This window comes from Typopeltis vanoorti, chromosome 7 (assembly GCF_054136105.1).
Source record: "Typopeltis vanoorti isolate ZY-2024b chromosome 7, IOZ_Tvanoo_1.0, whole genome shotgun sequence".
In the NCBI taxonomy this organism is placed as follows: Eukaryota; Metazoa; Arthropoda; class Arachnida; order Uropygi; family Thelyphonidae; genus Typopeltis; species Typopeltis vanoorti.
This window is the reverse complement of record NC_143555.1, coordinates 29,699,713-29,722,904: the sequence shown is the minus strand read 5'-3', so window position 1 is coordinate 29,722,904 and position 23,192 is coordinate 29,699,713. Positions and strand designations below refer to the sequence as shown.

The following is a 23,192-nucleotide window of genomic DNA, read 5'->3' as shown; positions in this document are numbered from 1 at the left end:
TGGTGATGTATCAACTCCCCCAACCTTATATCAAGTTTTCTTAATTCCCCATATACTTCTTCCTCACTCAGTCTCTCCTCTCCTTTGTGTTACTGATTTTTTTAAAAGCTGAACCAAAACTTGTCATATTTTCAAAAAAAGTATCCTTAAAAATGACATTTGCCCCTGGGAATAAAAAGCGTGATGCATAATCATTCTCTTTAACAGAGAAAAAAAAAAATTTTTTTAACATCAGTCTAATCAAACTGCATTATGTGAAAATTTTTGATAAAGCAATGTCTAAGAATTTTGCATTTGAGAAAGAAGTTTCCAAGGGTTAGATATCTTAAAATCATAGAAATCAGCATTATTGGACTTGAGACCAGAGAAATATAATGACTTGAAAAGGATGAGAATTGCTTAGGAAATGAAAAACTAGGGATTATGTTCAGTTGAACAGCAACCTGTTGAAAATTAGATAAAAAATTACATTTCATTTCCTTTATTTGATCCACGCATGAAATGCCACAAGATCTATAGCACATTAGTGCCATGTGTGAACAAGAAGAATAAAAGGAGGAATCTGTTCACATTCTTCTTGAACAGCTAAGGGGTTTTAATCTTTGGGGAAAGTAGAGTGGGGGAAACTTTTCCAAAGGACAGAAGTAGATGGAATGAAAGAGAAGGCACAGTAAAGTTTGTTCGGGGAGTTTCAAGATGGACCGTAAAAGGGTGTTGGTTAGCAGTGGCTCTTGTTTTAATGATTTTGGAGGAGAGTGGAGGAATGATAGTGGCCAATTCAGCAGAGCACTGTCCATGAAAGTATCTGTAGAAGAGACACAAGGCAGAAACTGAACGTCTCTTTCCCTCACATATTTGGGGTGGTGCACCACCCCAAGTAGGGGAGCAATATTCCATGGCTGGGCAGATTTGGCTTTGTATATAGTTAGCAGCTGTGAAGGTCTGAAGTTGTCTTGTGCGAAAAAATTCACTAAATTTTTTGGTAACTGCAGAAGCTATAGTTGGAATGTGGTTGTGCTAGGAAGATCGGAGGTGCAGGTCATCAGTCCAGGAGGAGAAATCTGATCATTTTGGATATATCCTGGTATTACTGAAGGTGAGGAGAGGGATGTGAGAGATCAGACAGGACTAGTTTTTGGTGGCATTAACGTTTACAAAGTTGTACCTGTCCCCACTGAGATATTGCTAGATTTGAGTTCAGGTCACTCACTGGTCATCTTGAAGATTCTAATACTTGAGTACTACAAGGTTTGTCATGTGAAAAGGAGGAATGAAGTGCACTGTTGTCAGCAAAGCTATTAATGGGATTGGAAGTCTGAGAAAGGGGGTTATTTACAGGGTGTTCGGGATAAATTTGACATATTTATAATTAATTATATTTTTCCGTAAGTTACATGTATTAACACACACTTCTCTTCATTTAAAAGTTTGGACCCTTCTTCATTCATATACAAGATGTCAGAAAGGATGGATAGCTGGAACCCACCTGAATCATGGAAGAGAATAACTTGTATCATGATGATTCGTGCCCGCCATCAAAATAAGGATATTACGACTGCTGCCCAATGCTCCCTGAATACAGTAAAAACAATCAGGAATGAACTAGAGACTTGCAATGGTGACTACGAGGATGTAGCAAGAAGAAAGATCCCTAGCAGACGATCTGATTGCGTTCGTACAGCAGAATTCCTCGCAAATCTGCAGGAACAGGTGTTGAAGAACCCTGGCATTGGAATTCGGGCTTTGTTCGTGGAGTTGCTAACTGTAGTCAAGCCCTGGATAACAAGGGTAGGCAATGGTAGGCCGTATGTATGGCAGCAGGATTCGGCCCCTTGCCACACCTCTGGGAAAAGTCAAAAATGGTTGTCTGAAAATTTCTACGACTTCACCAGTCCAAATGTTTGGCCTCCAAACTCCCCAGACCTTAACCCCATGGATTATTTTGTATGGGGCGCAGTTGAAAAAGACACCAATCGCACTTCCAGTAATACAAAAGCCCAGTTAATGGATAAAATTAAAACAGTTTTTGCGGCCCTTCCCAGGGAGACTGTAGCATCAGCTTGTTCGAGGTTCCGAAGCAGAATTGAAGCTGTGATCGATGCTAATGGTGGTTATTTTGAGTAAATCTTGTTGATAGTATTGTAATTAACTCTGCCTGTAATGTTTTTTGTCAATTCATTAAATTTAATAGATACAAAGAAGATTTTCTTTTTCCTTACGAAACTGTCAAATTTATCCCGAACACCCTGTATATACACGAGAGAGAGAGAGAGTGGGTGAAAGAACAGAACCCTGGTGTACTCTCTCTCTAAAACTATAGACCTTCTCCATAGTTTGAGAGAGAGAACAGTGGTGAGTGCAGTTGGATGGTACTTAGTTGATTGATTTTTATCACCTTTTTATGGGATGGGTTAGATGTGGACCTGTTCCCATGTTGCAGAGTGGATGTCAGTTGAATAGGATAGATTGAAGACGTGATACAGGATAGGTGTTATTCGGGGGCACAATAGGTGGGATACTATCTGGACCAGATGCCTTGTTTGTGTTCAGTTATTGAGAATTCTTTGGATTTCTTTTTGTCAGAAGACTGTTGACAACATGAGCCGTTTTTAATAGAGTAGAGGGAACTTTGCCCAGGTCACCAGTACAGGAATTGGAAGAGAAGATTGATGCCAGTAATTGGCCTTGTCTTTAGGTGAAGTAACTACACTACCATCTGGTTGTGAGTGGTCTAACCCTGAATGGGCAGAAGTTGCATCCAAACTCACCTGCTGCTCAATTTGGGCAGGAGGTGAGTTTGTGGCATTTGGCCCTTTCAAAGAACTTGAACTTGATGATGATTCTTTTACAACTGTTACAAGTTGCAATGTAGGCAGCTGGAGTTTTGGTCTTGAGCCATTCATAGTAAGTAGAGGTTTTTCTTTTACAGCATTGGCACACTTTTTTTTTGAGAACCAAGGCTTGGATGGTGGCTGAGAATTTGGAGCGTAATAAAGGCCTTCATTCCTGTGAGAATGATTTCTGTTATTCGATCTGTACAGGTGTTTTTAGATCAGAAGAAGTGATCTAAAACCATGGGAAAGAGGAGTAGAAGTCATAGAGGTCCTCCCAGTTGGCACCCTTTTAGTGCCTAAAGACACGAGACTGTGAACTGGTGGGTGAAGGTTGTTCTGTGCCAAAAGAGACTTGTATGAGTTTGTGGTCTGAGTTACCAAAAGGAGAACCGACAATCACGGTATACCTGGAAAGGGAGTTTTGCTAGGAAAAGATCAAGTGTGTTGGCAAATTGGAGGGGATTGTCAGCTATTCTGGTTGGAAGATTGATGATCTGATATAGGTCAGATGATCTGATATGACAAACACCTCAGCATCTTTGCCTGTTTGATCGGTGAAACAGAAGGGGGAGCCAATGTGAGTTGTGGACATTGAAGTCCCCAAGAAGGATGTTCTCACTGTTGGAGTATTTCAACTATAGAAAGTCAAGCATTAGAGATAGTCGAAGAGATCAGAGTGCTTGATGGAGTTTGGTGAGTGATAGAGGGAGCATATGAAAAGGATAGGTTGGTTTGGCAGAGAAATTTTGAACCAAAGTGGATCAAACAGTGGGGATTCAAGGGTTTGCAGTCTCTGGAATGATATGTTGGTTCTGATGAATGTACAAGTGCTTCCCTTGTGGAAGCACTTGTACATTCATCAGAACCAACATAAAGAAAGAGCTTTATAATGTGTAGTTTGAGCAGTTGAGGTAGACAGTGGCTGTTGAAGTTGCTAGTTGGGGTTTTAATTGGAATAGTACTTCTGGTTTAAGATTGACTATAGGTGGTGGTGCACATCATTTATATTGCTGTTTAGGCCATGGTTGTTGTGGAGTGGATGTGAAAACCTTTTTTTTTTTTGGTCAGAATTAATTTCTATTTTTATGATTCTTTTGGTTGGATTTTTGATGTTTTTTGTATTTTTTTGTGTTTTTTTTATTTTTTTTTATTATCTGCTTGATAAGCAGATCCATAAATCTCGATGAAAAATGAAAGCTCTTAATCATTTCTTTAAAACTTTCATTTGTACTCTGATTTATTGCTATTCAGCATTATAACATCGACTTGGTTTCTGCCGGCTTGGTTGGCCAAGTGGTTAGCATATCCGCTCTCCAGCCAAAAGGCTGAGGGTTCGAATCCTGCCATGGGCATGGATGTTTGTGATTGTCTGTGAAAATACTAGCGGTGGTGATGGTGGGAAGTAGATGGCGTTGGTGTAGATCAGGGTTTCCCAAACTGTTCTGCAGAACACAGGTGTTCCGTTGAAAGTGAATAAGTGTTCCATGAAAAATTATCAAAATTAATATATGCCTGGAATGGTTTTAAATGCTGCGACAAGTTCAAACATGTTTGAAAATTAGCCACTCCTCATTTCGCTTGTGGATTGTGCTATTAAGCCTAGCATGTGCTGGCCTTGACTCAGCTGTGGCTGACAGCCGCCCACGGTTGTCGACACCTCCTAGCATGAGTGAAGTATGCAGGTATCTATTCTAGGAAACATGTGGCCCAGCATGCCTGTAGCGTGCGCTGTCACTGTTTTGCAATGCAATACAGCCTGTTTCAGCGATAGTGTGTGCTTAGCTTTACATTGAATACAAGACTGATGATACTCGACTCTAATCAAAGTGTTCCGTTAAAATTTCAGGATTTGTGAAGTGTTTCGTCGTAGGAAAAATTTAGGAAATGCTGGTGAGGATGGTAGTTGCAGTTCATTGTATAGTTGGTGGATTGAGTGATGGAAACAAATTTGTAGAATAGATGGCCTCCCTCGATGAGTTGTTGGACTCCCTGGAGTTGTCATCTAATAATAATAATAATTAATATGTATTCCTGAAAACTAGTAGGTAATGAAATTTGTGTATGCTCATTTTTGAATTAGACGCATTCAGTTTTATTAAAAATACACATTTTTTGCTGAAGAGAAAAATAAAGATTTTAATATGTTGTTCAGTGTTATTGAATTAGTAGCATTTTTCTTTGGTAACACAGGAACTTACTTTTGAATGGAACTATTTTGATTTCAGTTACTTGGCCTGAGCATCCTTGTAGTTGGTGTATGGGCATGGACAGAAAAAGATATTTTCAGCAGTTTGAGTCGCCTGACTAACATAACACTAGATCCAGCTTTCACTTTAGTTATTGCTGGTACGATTACTTTTATAATTGGATTTGCTGGTTGTGTTGGAGCTCTGAGAGAAAACACTTGTCTTTTGGCTACAGTAAGTATGTTATTCTAAATCTATCATGAACTAATTATTTGTATTGTTCATTCTAAATGACATTTTAACAGATCTATTTTTTGTTAATAAATAATCGCTGAAAGCAGCCAAATAGCTAAGTTTCAGGATCTGGGAAGCTGATTGGATTTGCCAACTATTTAAATCATGCATGTTATTCAGTTTGTTTGTTTTTTCCACTGCACAGTATATATATATCTGCTTTTAACATATCTAATTCTGTCTTATAATGCAAATAAAAATGTTTATGAGATGTCTTTATATCATTTCTACAAAATATTCTAGTTTCAGGTCTTGACATCATTTGGATTGGATAGCTCCTTTTTCTTAATGTATAGTAGGCAAGATATGTTTTAGATTGAATGTATGCCAACTGTCCTAATAGTTGGTATACATTTCTATTCCATCACTTATTGTCATTGAAATGACGTGAATAGATGAAAATTAGGGATGTACTCCTGTTGCTATAGTTCATGTAATATGGATATTCTTGTTCTGCATTTGTATCAGTTATTATGTGGATGTTGTGTCTAAATTGGTGTGTTCATTTTTTTTATTAGTGGTTGTACTTTGCAAGTTACTGAATAGGAATATTTTTACAATTAAAAAAATAGTACTCAACATTTTAATTTCTCTATCAAAGTCATCATCTATAACTAATGATGATGAATGATGATTATTTACTAATGATCGATATATATGTGAACATGACTAAAGCTACATGGCATTACACATAAGTACACCAGAGTATAACTGCTTTAAAAAAATAAGTAAATAAATTACATAAAAATATAAAATGAAATACAAAAAAAAAATGTGTATGTATGTATATATATATATATATATATATATATAAATAATAATAATATACAGAGTATCCAAAAAAAAAAGGGAGGTGCAAGGGACTACATCAAATGCACCTCTATAGTCATGTTCTCTTTAGATTTTCGTGTTGGGATTCTGCCTTCATATTCTTCTAGATGCTATATGGATTGCAGGTGGTCCTTCAGACTCTTGGAATTGCTAATCCATCATTTTTGAGATTAGGATGATGAATCAGCTTCTCAGACGCTTCCTTGAATTTTCTTACAAACCAAGTTTTAGTGCAGTTCAATTTCTGCTTGAGGTTCTAAAAATATTCTAGTAGCAAATTCTAGTTTGAGTCATTACACAGCTGACATAAAAGGAATAGCTTACTATTTTTTTCTTACTGTTGACCTAAACAGATTAGGAAGTGAATTCCAGTATCGAAATTAATGCACATCATGTAACACAAACAAAAAATCGAATGAAAGGAACACATGTGAAATAATGGACAAACTCGTATTAGAAAACGGTCACCTTTTGGTGACCATAAGGTGACTGACCACTTTCTTGTCGCTTTCGATACTATCAAAATGCAGTTTTCCATTTTTTTCTCATAAAAGGGACTTCAGCTCATCTACCCTTACCCTCAGTAATATACAATCAATAGACAGGATAATATCTTGCTCCTTGGACTGACATTTATCTTCAGGCTCTCCTGGCACAAATACATCATAATAGCTTCCTCATCCTCTAAAAAAACTAGGTTTTCTTTTTTTCCAAGAAGTTACTTTTTATTCATCCAGCTACTTGGTCTATACAGATTGCAAATCTGCTCATACTTGAATTCTGTTAACATGTTGATCTCTTTTGTCACTGATTCATTTCAACCACTCTCTCTCTCTCTCAGATGCAATGTTTCAGTTCTGTGTCTTTTCTGCACATACTTCCATGATACTGCTCTACTTAACTAGCAACCATCATTCATCTGCTTTCTGTTAGGCCTGTTAGCAAGTGCAAGAGCTGCCCTATATCTCTTTTTAATCCATCTGTAACCACACCAAACAAACTTCTCCCTTTCTCATTTATTTTATCTGTCCTCTGGAATGGCCTTCCTTATGAAGAAAATCCCAACTATAACCTTCAACTCTTCAAGAAAAATATCAATAAATTTCTTCTTTCTCAACTCTTTCTCAATTGGTGAATCCACTTTCACTCCACACTTGGCACTGAAATTCTATGTTATTCTATCTGAGATGTATAGAATCTGTGTGTGTGTGTGTGTGTGTGTGTGTGTGTGTGTGTGTGTGTGTGTGTGTGTGTGTGTGTGTGTGTGTTATATACATATCTATATAGATAGATATAGTGGTAAGTGAGATTCATTGGCAAGCCCTGAAGAAAACATTGATTCAGCCAGAGAGATACGTCTGCAAGGATACAAGAATGATCTGAAATGTTCTCTGCCTAACAATGAAGAAACGAATTTACAATTTCAAAATTATTTTTATTTTTCAACATAATCTCCCTTAAGACTAATACATTTATTCCAGGTAAACCTGGAATAAATGTATTAAAAGGGTAAAACAATATTCCCCTTTTATTGTTTAAAACAGGTAAAAAAGGGTAAAACAATATTCCCCTGTTATTGTTTTACCCCTTTCAAGATAATTAATAAACAAAATGCCTTTAGCATCCCAAAACACCAATGCCATGACCTTTCCTGCTGATGGAACCTACTTTGTCTTCTTTGGCACTGAACAACAGTGCACAAATTCAATTTTATTCTTGTTAAAAGGCTCCAAGCACTGTTCAAAGATTTTCATGTGAGTGCATTTTTGATCTGCTATGAGCAAGCATGGCACCCATCTTGCGCAAAGCTTTTCATTTTGCAATTCTTCATGCAGAATATATCGTATACGTTCTTTTGAAATGTCTATATCTCAGCAATTTCACGCACTTTGACTCCTGTCATCCAATACCATATCATGCACTTGATCAATGATTTCTCTTGTTGTTGCACTTTTTTGAATGTCTTTCATGTGGATCATCTTCAAGGCTGTTACGGCAACGTTTAATCGGCAGCCCATTTCTTAATTGTCGAAAACGAAGGAGAAGAGTCCATAAACTTCTATGAACTTCTAATGAATTTCTTTTGGCATTAAACCATCTTTTACAAAGAATTTTATAACTGCACGATACTCAATTTTATCCATTTCAAGGGATACAGACAACACTTTTGCTTCAGACAGCTGTATTAAACAAACTACTTGATAGAATGGCTTGCAATTTCACATGGATGCTTACGACAAATATACCAACTTAGAAAAAAAAATCTTGCTGATAGTGTTGCCATCTATGGTCGAGGCCAAGAACTTTTCAAACCACCCTCATAAAAAAATCAGAACTTCATGATGGATAAAGAAAGTTAAAGAGGTAGTGAAGAAAAATAATGCATATCAAAAGTTCCTGGCAAATAAGTCAGCTTGTGCTCTTAGAGAATACAGAGACAAATGTAAAACAGCTAAACACTGTGTTAACTAGCTAAAATAAAAGTCAGTGGAAGACTTTGGTAAGAACATAGAAAATAAATATCAAGAAGGTGGCAAGATATTCTGGAGGTTGTTGAAGAGCTCAGAAATGTAGGAAAGAGTGCTGTAAAAGGAATTAGAGATGATAAAGGTGACATGAAAACAGGAGAAAAATATATCCTTCAAGTATGGAGTAATTACTTTGAAAAACTGCTAAATGAAACAAGCAGTGATGACTGCACAGTGGTAAAAAACAATCAAAAAGCATGCAGTCAGGAATATATATCCATACTTGAAGTAGAAAAAGCCATCAAAAGCCTGAAATGTGTAAAGGCAACTGGAGTAAATGATATTTGACTTGAAATGATCAAGTATGGAGGTATGAAAGTCTTACAGTGGCTGCCCTGCATTGTTTTTAGAAGGTCTGGACAGAGGGACGAATTGCAGATGATTGGATTAGAGCTCTCCATATACAACAAGGGAAATTAAACTGAATGTTAGCATTATCAAGGTATTTCCCTACTGAGGGTTCCTGGTATGATCTAGGCAAGTACAGTTGACCCTTGAAGAATGTGGGTTTGAACTGCACAGATCCACTTATACATGGATTTTTATGAAAAAATTTTTGGAGGTTTCTGACAATTTGAAAAAGCTCGCAGATGAACTGCATAGCTTAGAAATATTGAAAAAATTAAGAAAAAGTTAGGTATGTCATGAATGCATAAAATACATGTTGATGCTAGTCTGTTTTATCATTTATTACTATAAAATATATACAAATCTATTATGAAAAGTTAAATTTATCAAAACTTGCACACACAAACACTAACAGATCATACATGGCCGTTGCAGTCGAGAGAAATTCATGACTTAGTTTTTTTTTTTAAGGGTATTAACAACGTAACTGCTTTTATTTCTCTGAATTTCAAATCAGCATCATCAGAGTACAACATGGCATGTATACGTGACAATGAGTAAGTGAAACAATGCAGTTGTCATGGACAAAAGATCTAGTCTTATTTTGGCACCATCTAATGGGAAAAAAAAATTACAACTATGTGGGAGTTGCTTTTAAGATAACTGTCTTACAAATTCTTTGCAAATTAATCCAACTGTATTTGTTCAGGTTAGGAGAATTCTTAATAGCTATGGCTGACTCAAAAAATAATATTGGAACTCTTCTAGTTAGCAGTCGTTGCTGTTAAAAAAAAATAAGTCGTGAATAATAACAACATCTAAGTTTATCTGTTAGATAGTTGTCAGAAATGGAAACAAATATAAAGATGCAGTGTTAAATCATAACTGCATAAAATGAACTGTTATTAGTTAAATTAATTAGTACAAAATAAAAATTTTATCACAATTCATTCATTAGTGTATAGGCTAGGCTTTATAAAGCAATCATCTTGTTGCTGCTTCGTTATCAATGCAAAAATCGTTATACTTCTGTTGGAACGTCCTTCTTGGTTCTATGGTTCGCCATCTTGTTGTAATGTTGTTCTTAATAAAGTCAATTAATTGCTGGTTGATTACTAATCAAAATGTAGGGAAATTTATATTTATACTGCGCCACCCTATATTTAGATTAGTCTATGTGAAATAGTAGAATCAGTTTTCAACTAACTTAGCAGTCTCCTTATTCATATACAGGCCGAATTTAATATTTTTCCTTAGGCTCTCACAAGGTTCGAACTTTATGAACGGTGCAATGAAAAAGAATCAGGCACACACAATATTGAAATCAACAAAACAAAACATTTAATACAAGGTTATATGACAAATACATAAATTTAACTCGAAAATAAGATAATACAATTAACTTAGTTCTTCAGATCAGAACATTTATATTAAATTAGACTTCAAATCTTCAGATACAAAATTCACAGTTCTCTCAATCACAAAGATTGTTCACGCTGATCAATACTACAGAATTTCTTGCTAAATAAATTTGCTGGTAACACTCTATTACACTCTATATTTAACACTTAGCAAGCACTTATTACATTATTAATCGCGGCAGTTATTGCTTCAAGGGGAATCATTTTCAACTTCTAACTTCGGCTAAATTCAGTGAAACGCCATAGTAAATGTTAGGACATTCAAGACGGAACTATCACTTAAACCTTCACACTGAAATAAAATAAAATAGGACTGTTCTTACCGGAATTAGTCCTTAGCACATCAGATTCAATGCGAGCACAATTTTAAACTTATATTCACTTGTTACTTCGATGGAACACTATTCAAAAGAATTCTTCAAGGAGGTAACTGAATTATTATTTATCGCACTACACAATTCTTGACGGGCTTACTATAAGACAGAATAATTATTCCATGTTTACTACTGTATAACAAATTGAGCTTTGTACAATCTTTCTTTAAAGCGATATAGGAATATGTAGTAATTCTAAAACTTAGTGGATTTATTCTGAATCTTCTATTTATCTTCCGGTCTTTTAGTTATCTCATTACGGCACTAAATTCCTATTACTGCCACTGCTAACTTTACTCTCTCAGCTATCTATAAGTTTTCTCCTCATCTCCGTACACTTCTGAATGCTACTCCCTTGAATTCCCTGCCCTTCAGTGTACTTGTTTACTTTTACCTCTCGCTTATATCCTTCTTTCTTCCCACCTCAAACTTGTTCACTCCGTCCAACTCATTAATTTCTCTTCTCCCAATTATCGAAGCTCACGCATTCTATTTTATTTCTATCTCCATGGCAACGATCAAAACAGAACATAAGCATTAGCATTACATAAGGTTATACCTTTACACTGAGTAATGAAAAATAATAATAAAAATATTATAGTTACTTAATTTCTCTTCCATTTCATTTACAAATAATAATAATAATAAAATAATGTTACAGTTTATATAAGGCACATAAAAGTTACATACATAGAATTCTTCATAATATTATTGAAGGAATAAAGTAATAAGATAAATGTTATTTACCACATAGTCCTTTCAATAGTATAATATACATTAAAATTATATAATTAAATAATAGCTGATAAAATTCAAGGATGATACATGAATAATAAATCTTAAGCAAGGGATTAACAAATAATATTTAAACAAGTCTTGCTTAGTATATGGTAGATTATGTTAAATGTGAATGAAGAATAAAAACATACAAAACAATTTCATTCACAGTTTGACAAAGGCTCACCCTTTCTCTGAAAAATTTTTTCTTTAAGAAAGATTTTTCACACTAGGCTCTTTTGTGGAGGAATTAGACTGCATATTTCCTTTTCGATTTCTTAAGTAGTACCTAGTTTGAATAAAACTTGGTTCCTTATTATGACTTGTGCATTTATTCTCATTCACTTTCTCATTAAAATTCTTATTACCTTGATTATCAAATTCAGCATGTCTTCTATGTCTGTAGTATGGGACTGTCTCTTCAGAATTAAATTCATGTTCTGCATTGATACTACTGTGTTTTGGTTGTTTTGTAATATTTGTGTTCCTTCTGTAATTACTTTTTCTATGGTAATTTTTTTCTTTTCCCCAAATTGCCTCTAGTTAATCTCCTAGGCAAACCAATTTGTCAGGTCTCTTGAATAATTTCAATCGATCTGAGTGGACAGTTAGAGTTCTTTTCAATCCCGTCAATTCTCTTATTCGAAAGTTGGCAGGAGATGTCTTTTCAACAATTTCATAAGGTCCCATTGCACATTTTCCAAACTTTCCTGTTTTCTTGTTACTATGCTCTTGTCGTAAAAGTACTAAGTTTCCAGGTTTTAATTGTTTGTAATTTCTCAGTTTATTTGCATAGGCTCTAGCCTTTTGTGAGCTGTTTTGACTGGCTTCTGCTACTAGGCCATGTGCAACTTTTCACATGTTTTGTGAAAAGTTTTATGTTTTGTTTTCAGAGATTATATTGTTAAGGTACTCATCAATGTCTGGGAATCCAGAGTTTGCATGTGAGTCCTTGAAATCACTGGGAAACAGTGGTTCAAAACCATATAAAACTACAGCAGGGGCTTCTTTTATAGCAGCATGCAGGGCTGTTCTACAGGCAAAAAAGGTGTGTGGAAGGAAATTATCCCAATTATATAAGTGATTATCTGCAAGTTTGGATAGGGTTTGTTTCAGGGTACGATTCATCCTCTCACACATTCCATTTCCTTGGGGGTGATAGGGAGTAGTGAAAAGCTTTTTTATCTTCAACAATTTACACAATTAAAGCATAACTTCGGCTGTAAAGTTTGAACTTTGATCAGTGAGGAGTGTTTGGGCGGTTCCATATCTTGAAATTATCATTTTAAACATTTTGTCAGCCACTGTTTGTGGAGTTTGATTCTTCATAGCTATGGCTTCTGGAAACCTAGAGAACATATCTATCACAACAAGTATATACTTGTTTCCTTTAGAAGGTAGTAGGGAGTGGACCTATAATGTCCATGGCTATAGCTTGAAAAGGGCGACTAGGAATAGGAAAAGATTGAAGAGGAGCCCTTCCTCTGTAATTTGATTTTCTTTGACATAGATGACATGAAAACACATAACTTTCAATGTCGTCTCATTCCCTTCCACACATATCTGTTTATTATTCTCCCCCCCCCCCCCCATGTCTGAAAGAACCCTTGGTGTCCTGCTAGATCAGCATCATGAAAGGTACATAACACCCAAGGAATCATGACAGCATCATCATCATCATCAAATTCCTGCCATGTACCCTCAAGGGGTGTACAGGATATGACAGTACTACCTGAAAAAATTACATCATTACTAACTTCCTATCTACAATTTTCCTCCAAATCAGTCTGTTACTTGTCAAGACTCCAACATTATCAGATCTTATATTTCTATCGTCTAAGGCACTTTGTACCGTATCAATCCACCTATATCTTGGTCTTCCTCTGGGTCGTTTTCCTGCCAAACAAGTGGCAGAGAACACTTGTTTTGCTAATCTTTCCTCTCCCATTCTATTTAAGTGACCATACCACCTGAGATTAGTTCTGCTAACGCATTCCTGGATGCTAACAGTGTCAAGTTCTTTACTAATATCCTCATTTTTAATATGATATTGCCATTGATGCCATCAGTTCACGCCTCTAATCTTTCTCAGGACTCTCATATCTGCGGTCTCTAGTCTTTGGTCAAGTGTTTTACTTCTGACCAGCTCTCAGATCCCTAAGTTAAAACTGGTTTGAACACTGTCTTGTATAGCTAATTTAGTGTTCCGACTAATTTCTTTCTTATTCCATATGAATTTATTCAATTGACTTCCCACCATACCAGCTTTGCTGATTCTGTTGTCTATTTCTATATTTAATTTACCATCTTCAGTAAAAATCGCGCCTAAGTAACTGAAATGTTTTACTTGTTCCACAGGTTCTCCATTCACAAAACAGTTGACATTTTTCAATGATTCTGCCTATTTTCATTGTCTTTGTCTTTTTATTGCTGACCTTCATACCATATCTATTACAACAGCTATTCAATTTAGTCAGAGAATCTTGCAGACTTGTAGCGGATTTATTTAGAAGTATAACATCATCCGCATAAAGCAAAGAGCTGACATTAACATCTCCAATTTTGATATCAGGTTTAATACCACATTCCTTCATAATGTGATCCATATAGATAATGAATAACAGAGGGGATAATGTACATCCTTGTCTCACACCAGATTTAACATTAAACCATCTTCCTGTACTTCCTTCAATTCTAACTGCTGACTTACAACTCAAATAAAGACTAAGCATTGCTTGATATAATGCCCCATTGACACCATATAACTGCAGCGTATTGAATAGCTTCTTTCTTGGCACCTTGTCATATGCCTTTTCCAAATCGACAAAACTTAAATACAGATCTTTGTTATATTCCCATGCTTTCTCGACTATTTGTCGTAAAGTGAAGATCTGATCCTGACAGCCTCTATTTGGCCTGAATCGAGCTTGTTCTTCACCAAGCTTTTCTTCCACAATTCTTCTCAACCGTTTCTCAAGTATTCTTGCATAGATCTTGCCAGGAACACTCCGTAGGGAAATACCTCTGTAATTCTCACATTCAGTTTTATTTCCCTTTTTATATATGGGTACTATGAGAGCTCTGCTCCAATCATTGGGAATTCGTCCCTCTGTCCAGGCTTTCTGAACTATGAAGTGCAGCCACTGTAAGACTCTTATACCACCATACTTCAGCATTTCTGGTCGAATATCATCTACTCCTGCTGCTTTTCCACATATCAAGCCTTTGATGGCTTTTTCTACTTCAAGTATTGATATGTAATCCTGACTGCATGCCTGGTCAGTGTTTTTTATCACTGTGCTGTCATCACTGCTTGTTTCATTTAGCAGTTCTTCAAAGTAATTACTCCATACTTCAAGGATATCTTTTTCTCCTGTTTTCATGTCACCTTTATCATCTCTAATTCCTTTTACAGCACTCTTTCCTCCATTCCTAAGCTTCTTCAACAACCTCCAGAATATTTTGCCACCTTCTTGATATTTATTTTCTATATTCTTGCCAAAGTCCTCCCATGACTTTTGTTTAGCGAGTTTTACACACTGTTTAGCTTTCTTACATTTGTCTCTGTATTCTGTAAGAGTAAAAGCTGACTTATTTGCCAGGAACTTTTGATATGCTTTCTTCTTTTCCTTCACTGCCTTTTAACTTCCTGTGTCCACCAGGGAGTTCTGATTTTTTTATCCTTGCACACAACCTCGCCACATGCCTCTCTGGCAGAATCAATCAATGTTTTCTTCAGAGTTTGCCACTGAATCTCCAAGGTTTGATTCCTGTTCTCAAACTCTTTCATTTTCTTTTCAATAATCTTTCTGTATTTTAGTCTACAGTTCACATCTGAGAGTTGCTCAACTTTTATTCGCTTTAAAACTTTCTTACATGTTATTCTTTTCAATATGAAATTCAATTTTATCCTGCTCAAGACTAAATAGTGATCACTTCCAATTTCAAATCTTCTGTACACTCTGGTGTCCTGCACCAGGGAGAAAACATCACTATCAACAATAACATAGTCAATGAGACTTTTCTTATTCCTAGCCTCTTCTCTCCATGTGAATTTGTGCACATTTTTATGTTGGAACATGGTGTTAGTAATAACCAGTCCATGTCCTGAGCAGAAATCCAACAGATATTTGCCATTATTATTAGCTTTGCTGTTTTCTCCAAATTTTCCCAAAATATTTTTGTATGTCTCACAATCATTTCCTACTCTGCTATTTAGATCCCCAACAAGGACCAACTTTTCCTTTTTCATTGTGTCAGTTGCTTTTTCTAAAGCCTCAAAAAATTCCTCCACTTCTACCTTAGTAGAACCTTCTGTGGGACCATAGGCACAAATAAGTCTCATTGTCCAGTTCCCCATTCTCATATTTGCCCACATTACTCTACTTGAGACTGACTGCCATTCAAGAAGATTAGCCTCGTATTTTGTGTTGAATACTATGGCTACTCCTTCTTTTCCTTGATTGTCATTGCCTGAATATAACATTTTGTATTTATTGCTTAGAAAGATCTCGCCAGTTTTGGTCTTTTTTGTTTCAGTCACCCCTATTATGTCGATCCGGTACTTATCTAATTCCTCAGCTAGCTCCATTTCTTTGCCATTCAGGCTTCTTATGTTGATAGTACCGATCTTTAACTCTGGTGATGTTGAGTTGGGGTTTGTTTTCAGATTTGTTCCAGTAGCTGACTTTTCGCTGTTCACCCTGGTTCCCTGGCGAAAACAACGCGGGCCTTGTTTAACCAGGCGAAGCCCCAGCCGGCATGAAATTTTGTCGTGTTGTACCATCATTTTTTATTTTGGTTTAACCAATAAGAATACAATTTGGTCGGCTAAATCCCAAACTGCCAGCCCATTCTCGTTCGTTCAGTATCAAAGTAGATACCCAACAGGGTGCACCACGAGAAGGTGAGGATTGGACATTAGGTCAGAAGCCCTGGTCGGTTCTCCGCATTCCTTTAAAGGCTATGTGGAGGTCTCCTCTCAGTTATACAGCTTTGACCCTTAAGCACCCCAGCAGAAGCAATCATGACAGCAGGAACTACTATTTTGTTCTTCCAGTTTCCGGTGATATCATGTTTTGCTATCAGGAGGCCATCATCATCCAAAAATAAAGAATGCAGAAAGGAGTGTCCCTCCAAGATTCTCTCCCCATTTTTGACTCGTCGATATATCCCCCTCCCATGTCGGGTCTAATTTTTGTGCATCTATAATGGAGAATTTGCTCCAATTCTGAAGGTGTGGGGGTTTTCTTGTGTTTTCTTCTCCCTCATTTGCTTTGGCTATCAAGTTCATTATCTTTTCCTTTGCACTGGTACTTTATCATCTAAGGCCCTGGATAAGTAGTCAGCAACTACATTAAGTTTCTCAGGAATATAGCATATCTGTATTTGGAACTCTTGTAATTCTAAGGCCCATTGAATAATCCTTTGGTTTTTATCCTTCATTGTGGATAAAAAGGTTAGGGATTTATGGTCTGATCTTAAAAAAATTTCTTATCCCAGTAACATGTATCTGAATTTCATTAAGGATTTTCACTTTACGACAAATAGTTGAAAAATCATGGGAATATAACAAAGATCTGTATTTAAATTTTGTAGATCTGGGAAAGGCATGTGACAAGGTGCCAAGAGAAAAGCTATTCAAAAAGTTATATGGTGTCAATGGGGCATTATATCAAGCAATACTTAGCCTTTGTATTTTTGTATACAAAAATACAAATATATTTTGGGGAAATTTGGAGAAAAGAGTAAAGCTAATAATACTGTTAATATTTGTTGAATTTCTGCTCAGGACATGGACTGGTTATTACTAACACCATGCTCCAACATAAAAATGTGCACAAATTCGCATGGAGAGAAGATACAAGGAATAGAAAAATTCTCATTGACTATGTTATTGTTGATAGTGATGTTTACTCCCTGGTGCAGGACACCAGAGTGTACATTGGGTTTGAAATTGGAAGTAATTACTATTTAGTCTTGAGCAGGATAAAATTGAATTTCATATTGAAAAGAATAACATGTAAGAAAGTTTTAAAGTGAATAAAAGTTGAGCAGCTCTCAGATGTGAACTATAGACTAAAATACACACAGTTTATTGGGAAAAAAATGAAAGAGTTAGAACAGGAATCAAACCTTGGAGATTCAGTGGCAAGCCTTGAAGAAAGCCCTGATTGATTCAGCTAGAGAGGCATGTGGTGAATTGTTGTCTGCAAGGACAAAAAAATTAGAACTCCATGGTGGACACAGGTAGTTAAAGAGGCAGTGAAGGAAAAGAAGAAAGCATATCAAAAGTTCCTGGCAAATAAATCAGCTTGTGCTCTTAGAGAATACAGAGACAAATGCAAGAATGCTTAACACTGTAAAACTAGCTAAACAAAAGTCATGGGACGACTTTGGCAAGAATATAGAAAATAAATATCAAGAAGTTGGCAAAATATTCTGGAGGTTGTTGAAGAAGCTTAGGAATATAGGAAAGAGTGCTGTAAAAGGAGTTAGAGATGATAAAGCTGACATGAAAATGGGAGAAAAAGATATCCTTGAAGTATGGAGTAATTACTTTGAAAAACTGCTAAATAAAACAAGCAGTGATGACAGCACGGTGGTAAAAAAACACTGACCAGGCATGCAGTCAGGAATACATATCCATACTCGAAGTAGAAAAAGCCATCAGAGGCTTGAAATGTTGAAAGGCAGCAGGAGTAGATGATATTTGACCAGAAATGCTGAAGTATGGTGTTATAAAAGTCTTACAGTGGCTGCACTGCATAGTTCAGAAAGTCTGGACAGAGGGACGAATTCCCGATGATTGGAGTAGAGCTCTCATAGTACCCATATATAAAAAGGGAAATAAAACTGAATGTGAGAATTACAGAGGAATTTCCCTACTGAGTGTTCCTGGCAAGTACTATGCAAGTATATTTGAGAAACAGTTGAGAAGAATTGTGGAAGAACAAGCTGGATTCAGGCCAAATAGAGGCTGTCAGGATCAGATCTTCACTTTACGACAAATAGTCGAGAAAGCATGGGAATATAACAAAGATATGTATTTAATTGAAAGGGAGATGGTAAATCCCGTTTTATTTTATAGCCGGGCTGAAACTCGAATAGAAATCCATAGAGTTTCATGCCGAAAAAACTATTGGCGGGCCCAAGTGTAAATGTTCACTTGGTAGTACAACACCAGGGCAACTCCATGCAAAAGTGGAGCAAGCTCCATCACTAACTTTAATATTCTCTCATAATGTAAAACCCAGCTCCTAAGAGATGTATATATATTGTTTTACATTATGAGAAGAGGTCACTACCCAGACCGGTTTCAACCTTTTTTAAGGTCTCATCAGTGAGTAGGTAGATCTGGAATATCAAGGTTTTTAAGTGAACACGAACTTGCATACCTCTACTATCGAATTGCCGAAGTAGTGCACTCCTATATTGTTAATTATTGTTAATTACTAAGATAATAAGCCGAAAAGTTATTTTACCAACGAATTTGTTAATTGAAAGGGAGATGGTAAATAAATCCCGTTTTATTTTATAGCCGGGTCTGAAACTCTGATCGAAATCCATAGTGTTTCATGCCGAAAAAGCTGTCGGCGGGCCCAAGTGTGAATGATCACTTGGGTAGTACATGGATTTCGTTCAGAGTTTCGGACCCGGCTACAAAATAAAATGGGATTTACCATCTCCCTTTCAATTAACAAATTTGCTGGTAAAATAGCCTTTCGGCTTATTATCTGTATTTAAGTTTTGTTTATTTGATACGCTACAGTTATATGGTGTCAGTGGGGCATTATATCAAGCAATACTTAGTCTTTATTTGAGATTGTAAGTCAGCAGTTAGAATTGAAGGAAGTACAGGAAGATGGTTTAATGTTAAATCTGGTGTGAGACAAGGACGTACATTATCCCCTCTGTTATTCATTATCTATATGGATCAAATTATGAAGCAAAATGGTATTAAACATGATATCAAAATTGGAAATGTTAATGTCAGCTTATTGCTTTATGCAGATGATGTTATACTTCTAAATAAATCCGCTGCAAGTCTGCAAGATTCTCTGACTAAATTGAATAACTGTTGTAATAGATATGGTATAAAGTTCAGCAATAAAAAGACAATGAAAATAGGCAGAATCATTGAAAATGGTCACTCTGTTGTGAATGGAGAACCTGTGGAACAAGTAAAACATTTCAGCTACTTAGGCACGATTTTTAGTGAAGATGGTAAATTAAATATAGAAACAGACAGCAGAATCAGCAAAGCTGGTATGGTGGTAAGTCAATTGAATAAATTCATATGGAATAAGAGAGAAATTAGTCGGAACACTAAATTAGTATACAAGACATTGTTCAAACCAGTTTTAACTTATGGATCTGGGAGCTGGGTCAGAAGTAAAACACTTGACCAAAGACTAAAACCGCAGATATGAGAGTCCTAAGAGAAATTATAGGCGTGAACAGATGGCATCAATGGCAATATCATATTAAAAACGAGGATATGAGGAAAGAACTTGACATTGTTAGCATCCAGGAATGCGTTAGCAGAGCTAATCTCAGGTGGTATGGTCACTTAAACAGAATGGGCGAAGAAAGATTAGCAAAACAAGTGTTCTCTGCCAGGTTGACAGCAAAACGACCCAGAGGAAGACCAAGATATAGGTGGATTGATATGGTGTACAAAAGTGCCTTAGACGATATAAACGTAAGACCTGATAATATTGCAGTCTTGACATTTAACAGACTGATTTGGAGGAAAACTGTAGATAAGAAGTTAGTAATGATGTAAATTTTTTCATGTAGTACTATCATATCCTGTACACCCCGTTGAGGCTCCATGGCAAGAATTTGATGATGATAATGATACTTAGCCTTTATTTGAGTAGTAAGAGCAGTTAGAATTGAAGGAAGTATAGGAAGATGGTTTGATGTTAAATCTGAGTCAGACAAGGATGTAAATTATCCCCTGTCTTATTCATTATCTATATGGATCACGTTGTGAAGGAAAGTGGTATTAAACATGTTATCAAAATTGGAGATGTTAATCTCAACTCTTTACTTTATGTGGATGATGTTATACTTTTAAGTTAATCAGGTACAATTAATTAAAATACAAGCTGAAATGTTTTACTTGTTCTATAGATTCTCCATTCACAATGCAGTTTGATATTTTCAATGTTTCTGCCTATTTTCATTGCCTTTGTCTTGTTATTGCTGACTAAAATGAATAACTGTTGTAATAGACATGGTATGATGGTCAGCAATAACAAGACAAAGACAATGAAAATAGGCAAAAACATTCAAAATATCATTATTATTATTATTATTATTATTACGGGCAGCTCCAAGGAGTCCTTAGACTCATCGAGGGAGGCCCAACATCATGTTAAGAACAACTATTCAACATTCACACAGTATCTATCATACTTCACCTTGAACTCATTCACGGTCATAGCACACACAACAGACTCCAGCAGCTTATTCCACTCATTTACCACTCTCCAAGTAAAAAACCTAGCTCTAACACCCTTGTTAACCACATTCTTGCCTAGCTTCCATGTATGGCCCCTAGTCCTCCCACCACCAGTCCTATTCTCAAAAATATCTTCTGGATTGATCTTATAGAAACCCTTCAGTAATTTGAATGTCTCAATCATATCACCCCTTTTCCGCCTATCAACCAATTTTCACACAAATCTTCAGTCTGTTCTCATAAGGTTCATTCCACAGACCTACCACCATCTTGGTCACTCGTCTCTGGACCCTCTCCACCTCCTCCTCATCAAGAAGAAACCCTGGTGCCCATATCTGGGCACAGTAGTCCAGATGGGGTCTTATCAGGGCTCGATATAGAGGAACAATAACCTGTTTGTTTCTGCTGGTTAAAGTATTTTTCAGTAACCAAGTGATTTGATGAGCTGATTTAGCCACTTTTGCAATGTGCCCCCTAAACTTCAACTCTCTATCCACCAGTACTCCCAAATCCCTGGCCTCATCAATATCCTCGAGCACGGTTCCACCAATGTGATATACTGCTGCTAATCTTTTCACTTCAAAATGCATAACCTTACACTTTGCCACCTTAAATTGACATCCATTTTCCCTAGCCCAGTCCTCCAAACTATCCAAACCATCCTACAAAATTTTGACATCCTGTGCACTCACAATTGCTCTACCCAACTTTGCATCATCAGCAAACAATTGAACACTTCCTCTCAGATCCTTTCCTATATCGTTAATGAACAAATTGAAAAGTAGTGGTCCAAGAACAGAATCCTGCGACACACTAATAGTCACAAGCCGTCTTTTAGACTCCACTCCTGAATAAGCCACTCTCTGGTATCTCTCCATCAACCAACCTCCTATCCATCTCAACAACCCTATATCCATCCCCATCTGCTCCAGTTTACTGATTAGGGTTCCACGTGTTATCCTGTCAAAGGCCTTGGCAAGGTCCAGTAGAATCACTGTAAACCCATTACCCTTATCCAGTTCAGCCATCACTGTGTTATAAAACGTGAGCAAGTTACTGAGGCATGATCTACCCTTCACAAAACCATGTGTTGGTCCCCATACAGTATCACATTTTCATCTATCCAATTCTGTATTCTTCTCTTGACTAGTTTCTCCAAGACCTTGACAACGATTCCTGATATACTAATCGGTCGGTAATTTACAACAGTAGTCTTGGAACTTCTTTTATGCAGTGGAACTATTTTCCCCTCTTTCCAACCCCCCCCCTCGGGACTAACCCAGACCTGAGACTCAAATTAAACAAAATGGTCAAGGGTACTGACAATTCTTTAGCCGCTTCACGTAAGACACGAGCTGGTATACCATCCAATCCCACAGATGTATTGACATTGAGGTTTTGCAATAGACTACTCACCCCCACCTCATTCATCACAATTCCCGTATAATCTATTGGTTCACTGCAATGTCACCACCTGGATGATATGCTCTTGCAAAGTGCTCGCTCAGTAATTCAACTATATCAACTGATTCAGTTACCTCCCTACCATTGGCATTCTTTAAAATGATTCTGCCATATACATTTTTTCTTTTACTTGCAACATATCGAAAAAACTGTTTAGGATTGTCTTTAGCCTGCATGGCCAATGTTCTTTCTTAATCCTTTTTTTGCTTTTCTTACCACACTCGTTACCCCTCTGGCCTGCGCTTTATACTGTTCATGTGCCTGCCGGTCACCTTTCTCCTTAAATTCCCTCCATAGTTGTTTCTTTTTTTGCAACTCAAGCTTAATGGTGTTATTCATCCATTTAACTCCTACTTGATTTATTATTCGGACTCTGGGTATACAGTCAGCCATTGCCTCATGCAAACACTTCTTAACTGTCTCCCATGCACTGTCAACTTCTAGCCCTTGCAGTTGTACATGCCATTGCACTGTACCAATCAATCTCCTAAGTTTGTCATACTTACCAGCCTGATAATTCCAAATGTACCCTGTCTTAATTGTAAATTACACACCTTTAGCCACCTCCCAAGTCAAGTCCCCACAATCATTCTCACCAATTAGTGGCAACGTGGTCATATTCGTTACAGCCAAATTCTCAGAAGCAATTACCAGGTCAAGCAC

At 36.6% G+C, this 23,192-nt stretch overlaps 1 protein-coding gene across 2 annotated transcripts in view; it reads left to right on the top strand.

The window, feature by feature from the left end:
- LOC150104546 (tetraspanin-5-like) overlaps positions 1-23,192 on the top strand; it is a 231,114-nt gene that overhangs the window by 30,943 nt on the left and 176,979 nt on the right. For both annotated transcript variants that reach the window (XM_090395760.1, XM_090395761.1), the window contains exon 2: positions 5,060-5,254. In XM_090395760.1, the coding sequence (XP_090251886.1) occupies positions 5,060-5,254 (195 nt within the window). The remainder of the gene's footprint in view (positions 1-5,059; positions 5,255-23,192) is intronic.